The 20649-nt window shown below is 43.3% G+C and overlaps 1 protein-coding gene across 3 annotated transcripts in view; it reads left to right on the top strand.

Annotated features, from left to right (window-relative positions):
• Window positions 1-5813: 5813 nt before the first annotated feature.
• BARD1 (BRCA1 associated RING domain 1) overlaps window positions 5814-20649 on the top strand; it is a 40966-nt gene continuing 26130 nt past the window's right edge. For 2 of the 3 annotated variants that reach the window (XM_005528935.3, XM_088059238.1), the window contains exons 1-4: window positions 5814-6055; window positions 6160-6216; window positions 9890-10029; window positions 16626-17623. In XM_005528935.3, the coding sequence (XP_005528992.2) occupies window positions 5901-6055; window positions 6160-6216; window positions 9890-10029; window positions 16626-17623 (1350 nt within the window). In that variant the 5' untranslated portion in view covers window positions 5814-5900. Of the gene's footprint in view, window positions 6056-6159; window positions 6217-9046; window positions 9136-9889; window positions 10030-16625; window positions 17624-20649 lie in introns of those variants that run through there. The other variant, XM_088059237.1, reaches the window with a different exon arrangement.

Raw genomic sequence — 20649 nt, 5'->3', positions numbered from 1 at the left:
GCTGGGGGCTTTGGGCATTTTCCAGCCTTGCTGAAATCCTTCAAACCCCAGAAGTGATGGGCATTTTTGGTCTTGCTTGACCTGATTAGAGCCAGAGTGCTTGGAGGGCAGCTATGTGAGATGCAAATTCTTCCCTGTTGAAGCCTTTCTTCCTTTGGAAGTTGAAACTCTGGGGGTACCACTTGGTAGGGAGGATCTGTGCCATCTATCCATGCAGTTACTGCAGCAAAGGTGTGAACGTGGTTCCCAGCTGGGCACAAGGTTTTCTCGTGCTTTGCTGTTCTCTGTTCCTTGCCTTTCTGCAGGAAATCCCTTTTCTGGTCAAATCAGAGGGTAATTTAAATTTTGTCAAATCCCCCACAGTTTTGACCCGTGTGGGCATTGACTGAGCTCTCCTGCTGGGCGATGGGCAGGTGGAAATTACCTGTCACCTCTGTTGCTTTTCCACTTGTGCTTCTGCACTGCTGGGCCCAGAGCTTGTGCTCTGACCAAATCTTTTGTACAAGTGCTCTTTGGATTTAGCAATTCGCATGGTGAAAGCAGAACCAATGAACCACAGGCTTCTCTGCTGCTGCCTTTAATTAAAAATGCCATGTCTAACACCAGCAGATGTTCCTGCTATCGAGACTTGAGGAATAATTTAATGCCGTGTAATGCAATGCTGACTGTGCTGCTTAGTCTGAAAGTGTAATAGACTTTTTTTATTATTATTATTTTTATTATTATTATTTCCTTTTGGGGATCAAATCCCTCAATATTTGAAATTTTAGAACTTGGTAGTCTAACAGCCCTAATCAATTACTGCACTGAATGATCTCAGCAGCCTGATGTCTGTCAAACCAGTGCTGCAGCCCACGCTGCCTCTGCGACCACGGTGAGCTCACAGGGCTTTGGGTCAGGAGCAAAATTGGCCCCAGAGGGGTGGCCTGAGGAACAAATGAAGCCTGTTAAAACCTGTGATTCAGACATTTGGGGAGAGAGAGCCTCAAAGATGAGGCTGTGCCTCCTCCAGTTTTTCCTGCAGTCTTCTGATGAAGAGGATCCACCCTGTCGCTTGCTCAGCACGTCGAGCTGGGCACCCTTTCCTGGTAGAGCGCAGTGGTTTCAGGATGTTCTCCGTGTTCAGGTGGATGAGAGCAGAGGGATCCCCTCTTCAAGGAGCTTTGGTTCTTTTAACCCCTAGGAAAACAACTGATTTACAAGACTCAATGGAACTGCTTCCCTCTGCACGCTCCTTCCTGTCACACGATAAATCATATAATAATTGTATGTTTGTTGAAAAACAGCTGGGGAACTTCACTAAATTAATAAAATATCAGGTAGCAGTGTATTTCCATAAAAAGGTCTTTACCAGATGGGCAATGCTTTGAAATGAAGCACAAAGTAGGTGAAGATTTTTTACCTTCCTCCTCAGCCAGGGAGCCGAGCCATCCTTCAGTGCAGGTCTGGCTCTGGAGCTCAGCACTGTTTGGAAATCCCATTTCCAGGCCAGCACGGTGAGGATGAGCATTGCCTCAGCAGGGTACAGAGCTGCTGATTCATGCACGCACCAAACGCTGCTGCCTCACTATATCACACCACTGCTGAAACCCTTTTACTGGCTTTCTGTCATGCAACAAATTTATTTTAAAGTGTGTGGGCCTTATACTGCCTGGAATGGCTTTACTTGTACTTTAAATACTGCATAAACCAACTTTAGAGATATATTTCTTGCTTCCCTCTGTTCCCCCCCACCTTTTTTTTTTTGCTTCTGACTGTCCAATTGGTTGCAGTAATTCACTGCTGAAGAAGACATTTCTTAGATTTCCAAGAGTGTCAGCTCCTTAACCTCTATAAAATTAAGGAGAATGAATCATTTGTGACTTTTACATCTTTCTTGAACGCAAGTATTTGTTAGATGCAGGCTGCCCAGGGCAGTGCTTTGCCTCAGTTTAACTGAGTTGTAAATGTTTGTAAATTCCCATATAATGTCTCAGCACAATGAAACTATTGCATCTGTGGATTTATCGAGAGAGACACTAAACATATTTCAGCTGGAGGAAAAGGAGGCACTTGTCTGGTTTACTGGGCTATACAGTATATATCAGCATCTCATATTTTGTGAACATAAATGCCAGGTTGACTCAAGAGATCTATGGATCAAGTATTATTTGTAATCTGCTCCGAATGCTTCAAATTGCATTAAAGTTTCATCTCAGAAGTGAAGCCTTTTGCCATCTTTCAGGATCCCTGGTGCACTGGGAGATGCTGGGAGCTGGGTTGTTGGAGCACAGGATGAGCCAAGTAACAGGGAGTAGGATGTTAAGGTTTCACCTGACACCTCTTCATTCTTAAGGGAAAAATGACAGGCTTAGCTTATTTTGAGTTTATCCTGGTTTTGGCGACGTGAGGGAGCAGATCCCTGTCCCAGCTCCACCCCTGCAGCCCAAGGAAAGTAGTGAGTGTGCCCATGTGTCCCTTGCTGTCATCCCCTCCTGTATCCAGCTGTGTTGGCGCATGCACACAGGATGGGATGAGGCACCAAGGACGTGCCAGCTTGCAGGGCTTGGGGACAAGCTCCTCTTTGGGCAGCGTGCCTCTGCCTGCCCCTTTTCCTCCCCCAAGACAGGAAAGGAGGATGCTGAGCCCTGAAGCAGTTGGTTGCACTCAGATCCCGTCAGACACACATCCGAGCCCGCCTGCTGCCCGCATCATCCGACACGTGTCCCTTACAAGGTGCGCTTTGTTACACCAAGTTGTTTTTGTTGCGCTTCCACTCTCGCCTCCGTGGCTGCTGTTCTCTCCCCAGCGCCGCCGGGGGTGCCGGGCTGTCGGCAGAGGGGACAGCGCTCCGTGTTATTAACGCAGCGGGGCTTCCCTGAGCACCAGGAAACAACAGCCCATTACACAGCCACAGCCACGCTTTTCACAGCTGGATCCCAGCGCGCTGATGCAGCTCCTGCAGCAAACAGCCCTGCTCTGCACGCAGAGAAACGAGGCGAGCGAGGATCGGCGGGCTGGCATCCACCCCGGCCCTGCTTCTGAGGACTTGTGTGTCACCTGCACAGGCTGCTGTTTGACCTCTCAGTCCCTCCATGGAGTCCTCTCTCACGGACAGGGATTGGGAGTGACCATGAATGCAGAGAGCGTGATGCTGCCTCTCGCTGTGATGTGTCAGCTTTGCCCCAGACGACAGCAGCAAGCGCTCTCACATCCAAAGCGCTGAGAGATTTCACAATTCCACGTCCTGTGTGGAACACACTTCCCTGCACCTCTGGCTCATATTAGTAAAAAAGATAAAATATTTAGCCTTCCCTAAATACAGAAAAAAAATATAAAATTCACAATTTAGACAATCTCTGGCGTTCAGGAGCCACAGAGTGAACAAGCTGTGAAAGCAGAGGAGTGTGACACTTGAAAACTGGAGAACCTCCCTCTTGGAAGACATTAATAACTTATTAAGAAATACTTCCAGCCCTGATTGAACACACATTTAAGTAGAACTCCTTCTGTCTAGATAAGGTAAGGCTGGGACACCCCTCTGATGGCTGTTTTCCACGACTGTCGCAAACCAAATTTTGCAGCTCCATGCTGCCATGTCCTTTTGTGATGAAGTTCCCTCAAAGAATAACTCGCTGGCTTTAATCATGTTTTCTCTGAGATTTATGGCTTGATGCTTATTCACTGGCGGAGCTTCTCCATGTGAAATGTCAGTAAGCCCGTTATAAATTGCTCCTGGCATTCCTGCTCTATCTTTTACTTGGCCAGGAGTATTTCTACCTGAAAGTGATAAATTCCTGCTATAACTGCTTTATGTGCTCCAGTAATTATGCTGTAGAGGGATGGCGGGGGCTGCATCTCTGTACTGCATAAAACACACCAACCTGCAAAAGTGAGAGATCTGGCTGTGGCTTGGGGTGCTGCAGGACACACAGGCTGAGGGGAAAACCACCCTGGAAATCCGAAATAATGGTGACTGGTGAGGTACCTCTGCAGAGGAAGCTGAGGAATGGGGAAAAGAGAGAAAAGAAAATGAACTGTTTAAAGGGGAAAGGCATTGGCACGGGGCAGGTGCTGTGCCACGTCCACCCATCTGTGTCAGGCCCCGTCTGGGCAGGAGATATTCATGCTGTGTTAGACATGTTGGTTATAGATACACAAACACTGGAAATACGTACACAGGAACATCAGGTTTGGGTGTGTGATCAATTTGGACACTGGTGTGGTATCCAGATGGGCTGAGCCAACAGTATGAGGTTGAAGAAGGCCAAGTGGGTCCTGCACTTTGGCCACAATAACCCTGCAGCTCCAGGTGTCGAGTTGTTCATGGGGGTCTCTGGGTCTTTGAGGAGATGAGCAGTTGTTGGTTGCTATAAAGATGTTTATTGTATGAATGCATCAGTCTCGAAGGCAAAGAGTTCAGAAACTTAAAGTCTGTGCTAAAAGCTTTTGGTATAAAGTCCCGGTGGTCTGGGCAGCAGCAGCAGCAGAAGCAGTTGAAGCAGTTCTTCTTCAGATGTGATGATGACTATGGTGCTGCTGTTCTTCTTTGTGGAGGTGTGTTTCCCCATACAGGGCATTAAATTCGTAAATCATCCAATCAGCTAAAAACACAATTCTAAAACATTCTTCCTACACCAATCTAAGCTTAATTCTAACATGCAAAAGCATTGTCAGTACTTATCTAAATCTTACATATAATCTGTTTATGTGAATAGTCCTATCTGTTCTAAGAATGCAAGCTATATTTTCATTGTGTCTAGAGTTAAGTTGAATCTGTGAAGGGTATCATTACTGAACTTTAAACTAGGCCTTAGGGCTTTTCACTAGCTAACACAGACTCTTAAGGCATTTAAGCTATATTGCTACTTACTTAAAACTAAAACCTACACTCTTACTTCATACCTCTGTGGTTTAATATATTTTAGTTATTTTCTCTCTCTGAGGGACTCAGGCTTTTATTTCAGATTCCAACATCCAGGCTGGGGCAGAAGGGCTGGAAAGATGGGAAAGGCCCTGGAGGTACCAGAGGCAGTGGCTGAAACTGAGCCCAGGCAGGCAAGAAGGCCAATGGCACCGGGCCTGTATCAGGAATAGCGTGGCCACAGGACCAGGGAAGTGATTTTTCCTCAGTGCTGGGCACCGGTGAGGCCGCACCTCAAGTGTTGTGTCCAACTTCAGGACAAGACGGATGAGGGGCTGGAGCAGGTCAAAAGAAAGGCAGCGGAGCTGGGGAAGGGGCTGGAGCCCCAAGAGAGGCTGAGGGAGCTGGGAAAGGGGCTCAGCCTGGAGCAAAGGAGGCTCAGGGGGCCCTTCTGGCTCTGCACAGCTCCTGACAGGAGGGGACAACCAGGGGGGTTCCGGCTCTGCTCACAGGGAACAAGGGATGGGACAAGAGGACATGGCTTCAGGCTGCTTGAACATCTATCGTCGTTTGTCCCTGAAGCTCGGAAGTTCAGACGCTCTGGGTTCTGCAATAGACTTAGAGACTTGTGCGGACCCATTTCTCCTATTACACAAAAGTTCAGAAGTTGAAACTGTCTGGGTCCTATAACAAACGAAAAGACCGATTTTTCCTCAAGTGTCAAGCCATTTTTTCGGACTTAGTCGTTCCTGAAGACATCAACAGCCTATTTTCCCTATAATTACTGAAGACTCCCACCCATCGAGTCGCAAGTAAAGACATTAGCACGCATTCTCCTGCCGAACTCTATATAACCCTGCGCTTTTGAACTCTCCGCCATTACCGCAGCCGTCCCCTCAGGGCGGCCCCGCCCCGCTCCCGGAGAGCGGGAAACGCTGAGGGCGGGCAGCGCGCGCGCGGTCCCCGCGCCTGCGCAGTGGCGGCGGGCGGGGGATTCGGAGCGGCGGCGGGAAGCGCTGAGATCGGAGCTGCTGAGGGAGCCGCTGTGAGGGAGGCGATGAGGGAGGCGCTGCGCGGACGCTCGGGCAACCAGCCGGCCCCGGGTAGCCCACTCCGCCCCGCCGCCCCCTCCATGGCGCCACCCGGGCACCCCTGGTCCCACACCCGCGCCGCGCTGGGCCGGCTGGAGAAGGCGCTGAGCTGCTCCCGCTGGTAATGGATGCCCTCCTTCCCCCTTTCCCTCCCCGCCGTTTCCCCTCACGGCCCCTACCGTGTGGCCACGCGTGTTAAAAAGTTTCTCCTTGCTCTGCCCACAGCGCCGGCGTCCTGCGGGAGCCCGTGTCCCTGGGGCAGTGCGAGCACGTCTTCTGCCTGTAAGTACCGGGGCTCGGCCGCCCGCCGCCGTGCTGTGGAGAAAGGACAGGGACGTGGGCACCGCTGGTGCCTTCTGGCCCTTCTGAGGGGGAGAGGAAAGCGGGAGCTACTGTTCTCCTGTGCCTCCCATGCAGGAGTGCTGGTTTAGGCTTCAGGATGCCGGCCAGGTGTGAAGGGAGCCTACAGTCTGATGGAGGGAATTGTGCGCTTGTAGTGGGGTAGAATTCCAAAACAACTTGAAGTTCTCATCATTCTCAACTCCTTTCTCTTTCTCCTTCACTTAAGGAAAAAAGAGCAGTTTGGGAACGCATTTCCTGTTTCCAAGGGGGTTTTCCTCTGCCCCAGAGGGTTGGGTGGTGCTTGTTGTTGGTTTGGCCTTCTACCAAGACTTTTCTCCTTCAGAGCTGCTTCTATGGCTGTTCCTGTTTTCACATGCGTCCAAACACGTTGGCATAGGCAGGTACACCTCTGCTTAGAGCTGGACAAATAATCTGAGTGCTTCAAAAAACTGACTTAAATTAGAAACATTCTGTCAGTGAGGCACTTCTGAGGTGGTGGTGGTGGTTGCGTCACCTGTCATAGGACAACTCACTGAATTGTCAATGTAGGCAGGGGCTGAAATGTTTGTGCCCCAGAACCGCCTTTGGGTGAGGTGGTGGAACCTTTTGGCTGCCCTATGTATGTATATTATGTATATATACTGTGTATACTTATGTATACTCTTCATTGCATGCACATGCAAACACGGGGAGTTAAAAGGTCTGCAGCCTATCTTAAAAAGAGTTTCTCTGCACAGCACAGGTGTAGGCAGTCTGATAAAATCCTGCCTTTTTTTGGGTGAAGAAGAGGGATGCTGCCTAACCCCTGCTTGTAAACCAGCATAGATTCTCAGCCTTGCTTCCTGTTAATCTATAGTCACTACGTCAGTAAAAGCTGAGGAAACACTCCTTCATGGATGGTATATCCACTCCCTATCTTCAGCTGCACTTTTCTAATAGGAATTTACAGTGCTGAAGGCCTGAAAGGTAAAATACAAGTAGAATGTTTACTGGCTTTTTAAGGAGTAACTGATTATGAGACAGGTGCCCTCAGCATCTCTACCCCCACTATGCATGAACTAAAAGATGCATGGATTATTTCTCTCCAGACACGTGTCCTTTCCCAGCTGTGGCCATTAATTGATGTAGAAGATTCTTGAAGAGGGACATTTTACAAGAACACATAGGGACAAGACTAGGGGGAATGGCTTCACACTGAAGGAGAGCAGGTTTACATTGGTATTAGGAAGAAATTCTTCCCACTGAGGGGGGATAAGGCCCTGGCACAGGTTGTCCAGAAAAGCTTTGGTTGCCCCATCCCTGCAAGTGTCCAAGGCCAGGCTGGATGGGGCTTGGAGCAGCCTGGGATAGTGGAAGGTGTCCCTGCCCATGGCAGGGTGTGGAATCAGATGGGCTTTAAGGTCCCTCCCAACCAGAACCATTCTATGATTCTGCTGTTTGAAGGAATTCTTTAAATTATTTATTTCATTTATACAACCTACCTACAGATGATTTTGTAAAATAACCCCCAGAAACTTGTAAAACTTGTTAATAACTGTGAATGTGTCTTAATAAATGTAACTGTTTAGCTCTTGGGCATCTAAGGCCTTGTGGCTTTATTTTGGATAACCCCTGTGTATTCTAGGTGATAGATTTAAATCACCCACTGTAAGTTTTGTGGGGTTTTTAAAGAAAAATTTTCCAAACATCAAGAGGACAATGCAGTTTGTATTAATGAGGCTGGAAAGTATAGCTAACAGGGGTCTTAAGCCCTCATTAGCAGCTATTTCTTGCTCCAGAAAAATGAGTTTATTTGCTATTATCTGAGTTATCTTGTGCCTGATCTTTTCTCTCTCGTATGCCTGACCTTTTATCAGCAATTTCATCTGTCCTTTCATGACTGAATCTTGGCCAGTGGCTTTTTTTAAAAATAAACCTAAGGAAACTCAGATTAATTTCTTCAGAAGAAAATTAGGTATTTGCAGTTACCACGAGCTATTCTCAACGCTAAGTTACATAAAATCACAACGTATTTGCCTCACCTTTATAATCTCTCCAGTAAGTCCAGGCTGCTGCTATTTCAGGTATAACTTGGTTGTTTGCCTGCATGGTTTTCATGGATGTTTAACTGTTGTATGACAAATTTCCAGTACCTCTTTTGTAATGCTGGAGTCAAAATGAGTTAAGTTCTGTGGCATCTGGAAGTTTTAAAGGGACATTCTCAACTCTGACTTTAGTTTCGATACATTTAGGTGATATTAGGTTTACATTCTGCTAATTTGAAGTTCTGTTACATTTAATTTCTGTTAAGTTTAAGTGTTGTGAACTGATTCTGGTTCACTGCTGAAGACAGACATTTATTAACACACCTGGGGAGGATTGGGATGAGTGGCTGGAGCTGCCTTCTGAAATAATGGAGTGAAAGATCTGAAACGAATGAGCTGCAGTACTCAGGTCACACATAAAACAACTGGTGCTCCCTCACCATGGTTTTGTTACGGACAGGGATATTTATCAAGATTGGTTTCTGCAGTTTTGTGGGGATAGCTATCCTAGGTTACCTGCAGTCATTACCGGTTGACTACAAAACCCCAACAGCTGCACATAATTAAGAGATGTTGTGATGTGAAAGTCACTCTTTATGTCCTTTGCAGTGCCATTTACAGGGCTGGGAAGACTGAGGCCAGCTTCCCTAGGGAAGGAGACCTGGCTGGCCCTTCCCTTTGCTCCAAGTGAATTGTCAAATGTCATCTAGGATATGTTGGAGCCAAGAGCTGGGCTTCAATCTCCCAGACACAGCAGTGCCTCAGCCACAAAGGCCTGTGTCTGTTTAAAGCACAAAACACACCTAGGAGCAATTTTTATGTGAGCAGTGGTCAGGTAACTGAGACTGCTGAAATTGATTCAGCCTTGGCTGTGTGGAGCTATAACTTCTATTTAATAGGATAGATTGGAGAAAAGATGTAGCAACGGCCCTCGAATGTTGCAGTTCAGATGGCAGCTCATAAGGTCTTCTCACTGGCATAATCAAAAGAATAAAAGATTTTAGGCTGATTTGGGGAGAGTAGTATTACTGAGTAAATCTGTTTTCCCCACCTGTCCCACCATGATGATCTGACATAAATGCCGTGAAAGAGAGCAGTGATAAAATACTCTGAGTGTGTAGATATCCTCGTGGGACTTCATACAGAGAAATGTTCACACAGGTGAAACTTCTTCACAGCATCAAGCAAATTTTAACTAGGAAAAAAAGCAGAAATTGTAGTTTACTATGGGTTGGCTTTCTGGCACTTGTTTAAAAATGGAAGGCTGCAGAATAGCAGGTGTAAAAGAATGTGTAGTTTTAACTGTCAAGCCTAATTGTTACCTGGGCTCAAACAGCAGTAGAGCTTTTGAAAATTTGGGTCAGCATGCAGGGTGCTGCGTTTCTCATGGCTGTCCTGACAAGGCTGTGCAAATGGGTAGCTAAATTATGTTCAGTTTGTCACTTGCCATGATAAATATGTCCTGTGCTGCATTTGTGACCAACTCGTATGGGCTTTACAATGGCGCTTTGTCAATGCTAAAATAAGAGCTTCTCTGTGGAGCAGTTGATAACTTCCACTGGGTAATGGGTTTTCCCTTTGCCTTCCAGGTCCTGTGTGGGTGACTGTGTTGGCAGCGAGTGCCCTGTGTGCCACATGCCAGCCTGGGTGCGGGATGCACAGATCAACCAGCAGCTGGATGACATGATCCAGCTCTGCAGCAAGCTGCGGCAGCTCCTGGGCACCTCAGGTGAGACTCGCCTGGCTCCCTGGTGGCTGCAGAGTCCAGGCTGCCCCGTTTCATCTCACAGGCTTTACAGGGAATGAGCAGTGCAGCCCTGCTTAAAATTCCGAGAGGCTGTTCCAAATCGTGTTTGGAAAATTTGATTTGAAGAGAACTGTCTGTATGGATTGCTCGTTCTTTGAATCTGTTTTACTGAGAAATCTGCGTGAGCGGGTTAGTCCATAATTCATTAGAATCTGGCTTCCAAAATTAGATGAAAGTGGGAGAGATTTCTGAGTCACATGGCACAAAGCAGGGGCACAGGTTGTCGTGTCTTATGGGAGCCCCAGTGTGTTCTGCATTGTATTAGGGGAGGCCCTATTAAAGAATTAATGCATATCTTCTCCTGCCTCTGGGTTTCTGTGCACTGAGTCGTGCCTGCTGTCCCAGTAATTTTCAGTTCAGGGTTTTTGCACATGGGAAAAATTATCTATGCTCCTTTCCTAAAAAGGGGGAGGAAGCAAGTCTTAACTCATTTATTTTCTGGTCCCTAACAATCAGCTAGTCTGCTGCAGTGAAATTTTGTCATTGCTGACTGTGCTAGAAGATGGCAGAAAACGTACTCTGGGAATTCATCTCTATCAAATTTTAGGTTGTTTTTCAAAGTAGGAAAAACTGTAGTGAAATAAGCGTAGGTGATGGTGTGTTTCTCCTGCAAGCTCAGAGAGGAGCGAGCATTTATGTAATACCAAGTTTTAGAAAACATTCATTTAGTTGTCAGATACAGAATAGGTAATTCTTCCTTCATTGTTGCTTCCTAATATGTTTGTCTAAGTTAAGGATTCTTTTTCTATGTCTGATCCCATCAGCACCTTCATTCCTTTATAGAATAGCTCTTTATCGACACCAAAATGGATTTTAAGTGATGAGGCTGGAAGCCCGTGTCCGAGTGTAAAGGAATACATTTTATATAGGTATAAAATCCTATGGTGGTTAAATCTCCTGGAGCATACAAAACAGATGATGGCTTAAATAGGATTTGAGGGAAACATTTTAAGTGATGAAGGCTTTTAAAAGCACACTTGGAAGAGAATCATTTTGAGAAGGCACTATTTGCGATGCTATAAATAAAACATTTAAAATACAACATGGTAGTGTTATTGATGCTGTTTAGATGTTTTGGAGAACGCTTAGAGGTGGATTAACTCTTAAAAATTGGTCTGCTATTTAACTGTACTAAAAATTGAATAGTACATTGAATCCCATAGTTTTTCTAAATTAAAGTTTGGATGGTGTGGCTAGGCCATAGAACTAAATGTTCTTTTTATCATCCCTCGTTCTGACCTGAAAGTAGACACAAAATAGAAGTTTACAAGGGTGTTTTATATTAAATGATTTGGGAGATGCCTTTCTGTCACGTGTAATCTTTGCAGTGTGCTAAGGATTAGCACAGTGGCCTCTTGGATGTGTGATACTGAGGTTAGGAGAAAATCCTCCTGAGCTGGTAATAGTTCACTGTCAGGAATGGTTTGAATTTGTAAGTAAATGAACACACCTCTAAGAACAACGAGTTATGTGTTGGGGGAAAAAAAAAGGTTGAAAATCACAGGATATTGTAGCTTTAGAGATTTTGAGAGCAAATTCTTCAGGATGTTTTGTCCCTTATCTCAGGCAAATCCCTCACCTCCCATAGATGTCTGGATACATTAAGTTCTGCCTTGAACTTAATGTATCCAACGTGAAACATATTTGAGTTTGGAGAATCACAGGTTCTCTTTTGTTAAGGACATGCTTTCACGTTCTTAGAGCACTGTACTTCTGTCAACAGTATTTTCTTCTTTTGTGTTAGAAGGTCAGAAATTGTACTTCATGTTCCAGTAAAGGAAATAGACCGAAAAATCCATCTTTCAGTGCAGGAAAGGAAAAGAAGCAGTTGAAAAAAATATTTCCATATATTTGTTTTATGTCTCTTTTGCGTATTTGCTGTGTATACCTTGTTTTGAGGCAGTTGTGGCTTCTCTTAAATCTTGTTGGAGATCTTTGTTGACACTGAAATTTCTAAGTCTACTAGTAATTTTTTTAGTCTCTGACAGTGCTAGTGCATGCAGTGAGTTGTGTGTTTTTCCTCTAAAAAACCCCACAGAACTGCTGTGACTGAAAAGGATAGGGTTAAGCTCACACTGAGTATTTCAAATACAAAAATCCTTGTACCCTGAGGTTCCACAGCAGACATGAGAGGGATCTCACTTTATATTCCATTGGGATAAAAATAGCTTCTGCCAAACAGCATGTGCATTGTAAGAAGCAGCAGCAAATAATTCAGGAAAGACTGCACAAAACAGCTAATACTTTCCTTTTGAATTAGAGGGAAACACATTAAATGGCACTCCTGGGGTGACTGAAGATGAATTGACAAACAGCAAACCTGAAACTGTCTGGAAAACACAAATTATAGGTGAAAAATTCAAGCTGGAGGTAGGAAATGCTGAGCCTCCAAATTAATTCACTTTTTAGAGGTTTTATATGCTGAGTCCATGGCAAGGTGAGGAGAGGTGCCTGACCTTTTGGCTGCCTTGTGCTGTACCTTCCTAAAGGGAAGCTGGCTGGCAGGCACCACAGGTAGGATGTCTGCAGCTCCAGCTCTTCAGCTCTAGTGTTGCAGTGTCCAAGACATCTTGGGAACTGACATTGGTGGGCTGATGGGCTTCACAGGTGGGTAATTCCTGAGGACTTGTTGCATTACGGGCATAGTGTGCATAAAACACTATAGATTTGTTGATATACAGTGATGATTTTGAAAGAAGTTCTAAATACTTAGACTTTTCTTTGTAATGTTCTTTAAAAAGAAGAGATGGCTGTAAATTTTCAGGACGGTCACCAACCATTTCTAGTTGATTTTACCTTATTCTTTGTAGCAGTCTGCTTCACTCTTACACATCAAAAACCTTCCTCCCCTCTTCCCATGCAGAGCTACACCTTGCAGGTGTTGGTCAAAGCTCCCTAAGCTCGTGCTGATGCTGGTGGACACTCAGCAAGATCAACATTCAATCAGCCTTTTATAGTGTCATCACTTTGTTTCACATTTACTGGATGTAGAGCTCCTGTTGTGACAGATTAGATTGCATTTCATGTGGCATTTTTCATAATATCTAAAGATGAAGTTTTGAATAGCTGGAATTTCTCCCTTTCCCCCTTGATGTTGAATACTTAACTTTCAAAATAATCATTCTTCAGTGAAGGCACTAATGTTGCACAGATGGTACCAAAGCTCTTGCCTTTGATTTTTAATAAGGGACTAGTTTGTCACAGAGCTTTCTCAACTTCTGTTCTGAAACCCGTAATAGAGAATAATTTGAAAGGCACACAATGTGCATCATTATATTCCTTTGATGCAGATTAATGATTGCTAAACCACATTGTCTAATTGCTCCTTTTTTTTCCCCCCTCCACTAGTCTGCTGTTGCACTACAGCAGAACTTGGAGATGGGAGCTCCAGTTGCAAGGCACTGACTATCTCCTGGTATTTTTGTGTACTCTCAACCCTTTTAACACTTAAGAATTCCAACTCTATTAAATGTCAGCATTGGAAAACTTGGGCTTATTATGTGCAAATAACTCTAAATTAGAAATAATTCAGTTACTACATTGTGTATCTGAATGTTGTGTTTAATAGGTAATTGAGACTAAATTTACTGCATTTATTGTAGGCTGGTTCTAATACTGTTATTGTGGATGCTCTTTATGCTATTGTAGATGCTTAAAATCTAGGATTAGTAAGGCATGATTTACCTTGTCCAAATGCCTCTCTGAAAGTTTTTGGGAGGACACTTAGTATTAAAAAGATGATTAAATCAAAATCATAATAGTAATTTTTTTCAATCATATTGAGATCCAAGCTCTGGCTTCAAACTCAGAGACAGCAGAAAATTCATGGGGATTGATTTTATTGTGAGCAATTTTCTCTGAAGGTACTTTAACTGAATGAACTTAGCCACCAGATAATACCCTCTTTATATAAATTAACATTTACTTATTAAATCATAAGAACTTCCTTTCAGCTTCTTGGCACTGGATCTCCCCTCTTTCTTTCTCTCTCTCACAGCTCTGGGTCCATCAAAAGATTTGATTTTCAAGGAGGGTAGATTGGCCATTTGTCCAAATTGCTTTGGCTCCCTACCTTGTACAATTTGGAAATGGAGGAAGGGGTGGCAGAGTCTAAGAAAAGCCAGAAAATGTGGTTTCCTTCCCTGGGTGTGCAGGGCTGGCCTTTGGGTGGGTCTCTGTCAGGATATATCTTTTAATCATGTCCCACGAGTGCCTCCCTATCCTAGAAGATGCAACATACTCTGTTACACCTCAAGTCGTTGCAGGTGAGGAAAAACCCTCCTGGGGATGTATTTATTCGGCATGTTATATTTTCAGCAGGTTTCTAATAACCTGACTAGTAAGTCCCTGCTGAGCAACCAATAATGAACAGATCAGGAAGCCTCATGGTGGATTTTTCACAGGCTTTCCTGCTGCCAGAAGTGGTACATCCAGTGTAAATGCTTCATTGTGTTCTGCTGCTTTAGATCATACTTCTGAAGGACAGTGCCTTTGATTGAATTTGTCACTTGGACTTTAAAGTCTTGCTGTGCTATACACATCAAAAAGAATTCTGGCTATCATAAAATTGTTGCACAAATTACTTCTGCAAGCCGATTTTATTCTTTCTTTTTACTTGGGGATGACTGATAGTTTTAGCAAGGTAAATATTTTTCAAGGAGATCTGCTAGTTTGTGTAAACACTGAAGAAAAAATGAGTAAATAGTAACTTGTGTTTTATATTTTGCATCTGTTTGCAATCACGCTCTTCCTTTTTTTAGATGTTATTGTCAGAATGAGATTGGATATGATCTCAAGACTAGCTAGTTTTGAGATTTCAGTCTCAATTTCAGTGCTTTTTTTCTTGTTTGCACCAAGCCCAGCCTTAGAGGAAAACCAAATAGCTGCAGTTCTGTACTTGATGATTATCTTTAGATGCCTAAATGATTGATTAACTAGCCTTAAGCTGTATTCTTAATGACACTTTTGGTCTGATGGCTTACATATTCCTCTAGCTAAATCTAATATGTAACAGGATTTAATTTGAGGGGTAAGTAGGGTAATTGAAATAAAGATTAAGGAAACATTTAACTTTGCAATATAGTTTTAAAAGACAACTGTGAATGTCTGTTTTAGTGTTGAATTACTATGCAGTTCTTTTTTAAGTGGAGTTTCAAATGCACTTTTTTTATGACTAAGGGATTGGAACCAGTGTGTTTGCTGCTATGACTTTATCCCAGCTTGCTGTGAAAAAGGGGCTGTAGTTACTAACACCAAAAGTAAAAGGGAAGGTATGGAGATAATAAATTAGCCATAGAAAGTTAATGCACTGAAGTGAAAGTGATAGATTGTTGCAGTGAGCGTCTGTCACTTTTAATAATTGAGACTTCATATAGTTTATTTCAAGAATGCTTAAAACCCTCCCTTCTAATCTTGGTCTTAGTGCTGCTTAAGAAAAACACAAAACAAATTTCATATTGGTTTTGTGTTTGATTGCTGTAAATAACCAAGACTTTTGTGAGTGGTAGTCCCTGAGGTTTGAGGCAACAGAAAGAATGAGTTGTGCATTTACTTTGGAGGACTTATCCAAATAACCTAAAATAACACCAGTTCAGAATGAAGGAACTGGTAAATTATCTGCTATAGTTCTTTTGTGTCAAAAAAACTGTCAAATTAAATTAGTATCTAACTCTGAGGTCACTTTATACTCAATTTATTCTTAAGCCATTGAGGACAGTATTTATGTCCTCAGTCCTTGTTCTCAAGTGTTATTTCATGTGCTGGGAGTACAGGATATTCCTCCGTCATCCTGGTCATTGATTTGTAATGTGCTGTAGGATGTGATTTATAAAATTGCTCCACTGCATATTTTTAAAGAAATGTTTGAGATCATCAAAATGCTTTGCTGCCTTGAAATTATTTACTACCCAGGGGTGAAGGATCAAATGACAGGACACAATTGCTTACAGATTTTCTATATATTTCTCCGGTTCATCTGCTATATCTGTGGAATCAGCCAAAATTTCTCAGGAATATTTGACATTTTTATGAGGATATTGTTTTTGCTTGCTTACAGCTATTTTTCCTTTTCATCTTTGGATGAACTGTAATATCTCTTTAGAAAATTGTTTCTCTGCTCTTTCGTGTATGCACGTGCCTCTTTGTTAAACTTATTTCTAAGGAAAACTCAGTGAGAAAACCAACTTCTGTCATTTTCTGACCTGGTCAGACTTCTTCTGTGCACTTGCTGTGTTGTGAACCCAGACTGCTGAAGGAATTTCTCTGCCAGGATGCTGACATGCCTGATGGATAGCTGTAACTGCACTGATTTCTGAGCTCCAGAGTGGCGTGTGACCTTTCCAGGGCTTTTCAAGTCACTGTGTGTCTTCTCAGAAGGAATGAAGGCACTCACAGATTGTATTTAGCAACACTTCATCAGTTCTTCTAGTTGTTAAGATTTTTTTATTTTTTTTTTTTTTGCTTTGTGAGGTTCTGAAGAGTACTTCATAATTACTTTTACTCTTTCCTCATCCACTTAGATTCAGCAGAAGCAGAAGATACATCCACACCGACTGACGCAGACTTGGGAAAAAAGAGCAAGAAGGAGCAGATTAAAATGTGGTTCAGCCCAAGAAGCAGGAAGATTCGATGCATTGTGAACAGAAGTCAAGCTGAGACTAAAAGCAACGACCTTGGTCAAGGCACATCTTCTGTTTATGATTTCTTTCCTTCCCCTCCTCATGAAACTCCCTCCAAGCCAAGAAAAAGACCAACCCAGAGGCAGATTAAGAAGATGAAGAAGAAACATCTAGCAGACATTAACAAGGAGTGGAGCTTAGAGAAACCTGAGCAGAAAAGAGCCGAGAGGAAGACTCCCAGGGAAAAGTGTGTGACCATCTGCAGTCAACCAGTAGTGCTGTGCACTCAGGAACCAGAGAGTCCTGAAGAAAGACCTCAGCAGGAATCTGTAAAGGAAGCTGTCTCCAGCAGTAATACAGAAGATGAGGAAGTTCTACCACAGGTAGAATCCCCAGAGAAGAAAGATAAGGATGAGTTTGTGTGCTCTGCACGAGATAGCAAGGAAAAATATTGTGCTGCAGAGATGTTGCTGTCAATAGCAAATGAAGCTACGCCTTTGAAGCGTGGAAGGGAGCAATCCGGATTTCAGGGTGCTCCTCAGCCTAAAAGAGCAAGGAGAAGTGAGAGGGCTGTTCCTGGGAAGGCAGGCAGGCAGGCCGATGGCTTAGAGGAGTCACTGCAGGGCTCCCCCATCTGCCCAGCCACTGAACAGACACCAGTTCAGATTTCTTCCTCTGCATCCAAACTCACTTCCACTGGAATGAAGACAAGATCTGCAGCCCTTCAAGCCATAAACAGCCCTTCACTTTCAGAATCTCCCTCTACTCCACCCACCTCTAAGTCTTTCGGCCAAGTAGCAGCACTGCTCAGTCCTGCTGTGCTGAAATCCCCTAGTGGCAATACAATTGCCAGAAGAAATCACAAGGGAGAGACTTTGCTCCATGTGGCTTCCATCAAGGTAGGACCATCACCTTCTAGTTCGGCTTTAAGCAGAAGTTTAAAAAGAAAAAGTTGTTTTAAAAATATTCTGGAAGCCAGTTATTTCAGAATAACCTGTTCTGGGGAGGGAAAGCTCATTTTGTGATCTTTTTCTTCTAGGTTTATTGGGAAGTTTCCAACCTGATTCTCTGATTTCATAAAGAAATGACTGTTTGAATGATCAAAGATGATTGTACTTGGAAACTCAGAGTGTTACAGTGTCAGTTATACCTGTGAGTTCTAGAAAGTGATAAGCATTTAAATGTTTTGCCCTTGTGTGCCAGAAGGCTGTCTCTGGTTTGTCATAAGGAGTTTAGGAAGTATTTCAGGTCTCACTGAGTGACCTTGATCGGTTCAGTCTGAGCTAGTAACTCAGCCAGGACAAGATCTGAGTTATGTATATAAAGATAGCTATGTGAAACATTATTTTGTAAGTGTTGAGGTCCACCAATTGGTGCAATTGTTGGCTCAGGGGGAATGAGGTGCTGCACCACCCTGTGATTCCCATGCTGAGCCCTGTGCTCTGGAGGGAAGGGACAGAGTTGGGTGGTTCTCAGCTTTATATGAGATCAGTATTATTCTTGGAATGACAGCTATCACTCATTATGCTGTTAATATCTTAACCAGTTCCTGGTGTGGTAAACTTCATGGCTTTGCTGTTATTTCTTTGTAAAACTGGGTAAAACATGTCCCACTCATCGGATGCACTTGTGGCAGCTCCCTTCTGGGAGGTCACTTCAAAGAGTTTGTAGTCTGGCAATTTAAATGTACTTTGGGCTAAATCATAAAACACAAAAGCTGTGTGGTTAATAAACTGCATATACTGGAAGAATTGATTCCTCTATAAGCACCTGACATTTATACAGCACTTCTGTCTGGTGAGACAGAGGCTGTTCTTGATAAATAACTGCGTCCTCTTTCAAAGGCATTCTAATAAGCCACTCCTGCTGCACGAGACCTTTTTAAATACAAGTGTCAGTTGAGTTTAGTTCAGATCTCGTATTTGATGTCATTAATATGGAATTAGGGGGGAGAAAATGAAACATTGTCCTCACAGGACTCAAGAGCTTTGAAGGAGAGATCTCTTGGTGCCTCTTGTCATAAGTCCTGCATATTCTTCTTTATTAAAACGCTGTTTACAAATTACCCTTCTGTGATTTTCTGGGAATTTGTAATGAATACGGTCATGACTGACTGGCTCTGAAAAAAATGAATCTGCCTTGACAAGTTTTCACACAGGTATGGTTTCCAGCAATATGCCTGATGCTTCTTTGGAACGTGGGTATTTCATCTAAGGAAACAACATCCCTGCAGCTTGTTGGAATATTGGCGTATTGGTGATATGCCAATAAAGTAGTTTTTCATTGCAAAGCATTTTGAAGATAAATGAGGGAAAACTAAACAGTTCATGCTGTAGATAAAAAGGATAAACATGTTTTGATTATTGAAGTTCAGTGGTGTTGCTGGCACTTCTTATTGGCGTTGGTACAGCCAAAAAAAAAGCTGACTTCCAGCTGGAGTGTGGGAAGTGGGATGGGCTTTTTCAGTTCTGTGTGTGAGTTCCTTTTGGTGTTATCTTTTGATGTTTATAATTATTGAGCTAAAGTGGGAAATGGCTTCTGTTCCTCATTAGTTCTGCTGTGGTTTTTATCCAGCAGCTCCATATTCATTGAAATGCTCATTAGCAAAGGCTTATGTAGCTAGGTAGAGCTTCAGGGTGATCCCAAAGTTTGCTTTGAAAAGGAACTAAACACAAGGAAAGTGATCCCTTGGTTATAATCTTTCAATTTGCAGGAACCCTGTATGAAGTGATAAAAGTATTTCCTCAAACTGGTCTTGAAAATATCAGGTTTTATATTTATATTCTCAATGTGGCCTTTAGATTTGTTGGTTTGGGTTTGGTTTGTTCGGTATTTTCCCTTCAAATTAGTTCTGATTTTTTTATTTTTTTTTTGTGAAAGAAGCATTTCTCTTCTAGTTTCGTTTTATGGGCAATTTTTTTTCTTGTTTTCACAGCCAGTAATGTTTTTCCATGTGTGTAAACGGAAACAGACTCATAGCTGCCACCCTCCCCCAAAGTAAAATGAAGTCTAATTCTCTGTGACTTTATTAATTATAAAATCAAGTCTGTATTATTTTCATTGGCAGTTAGGGTCTAATACCCAGAATTTAATTAAAGCTAATTGAACTCTCCCTTTTTTCTTATTTAAGGGATCATAAACAACTTTAGCAGACATGAAGAGTGTTGTGCTGTTTCTAATGATTCTGAGAGGTTGTCCCATTTACTACTACTAGTTATTATTTCACTGAAATCAAAATGGTTCTCAAGAAAGGTTCTAGTGTGGATGAACTTAATGCTGAGTTAAACTTAAATGAAAATAAACGTGAAGCAGTCACGTTTATCTTCACAGTCATTAAAGGTGAAAATCTCAGTTAAAATACAAAATGTGACCTGCTCAACTCCAAATATTCTAAACTAGTTTAGAATTGTTGATGTGGAAATTGCCCCATCATCAGCCCTTCCATATGGGAATTTTTTACAGTAAGAGAACAAATTGTTCTCTGGACCAGCTCTCCAGTGGCAGTTAAGTCAGAGCAGAGCGCAACGTAACGAGTTAGCGGGGAGTCCTAAAACTGCTGTTCCCACCCAGTTCCTTGGCACTGCATTTCAGGTCTGGGTGCTGCCTGTGCTTCTCCTGCTCTGCTGAGGGAGGTGATGGGGCAGAGCACTGTGGAATTTTGCCACTATGGATTCCAGGGAGAGGGACAGCGAGCTGCAACACGAGAGGGTAACAGAGGACCTTGGCAGCAGCTGCACTGTTACTGTGAGTGGGTGGGAAATAGCTGGGAGAAGGCTTGTAATGCTTCCAGTTAGAAGGAAATGAGGAGTTGTCCCTGCTCTGAGGAAAGAGAAATTTGCTTTTATGTAGAGCATCGAGTTAGTTTGAAGAGAGAGAGAATGGTGTATTTGCACCAGTTTTGTTTTACCAGGTTTGGTTTACCACG

The sequence above is a fragment of the Pseudopodoces humilis genome, chromosome 8 (assembly GCF_049639895.1).
Source record: "Pseudopodoces humilis isolate 2021_Gansu_Grassland_sample_001 chromosome 8, ASM4963989v1, whole genome shotgun sequence".
NCBI classification, from domain to species: Eukaryota; Metazoa; Chordata; class Aves; order Passeriformes; family Paridae; genus Pseudopodoces; species Pseudopodoces humilis.
Note: the sequence above shows the minus strand (reverse complement) of the source record. Positions and strands in the feature narration are given on the sequence as shown.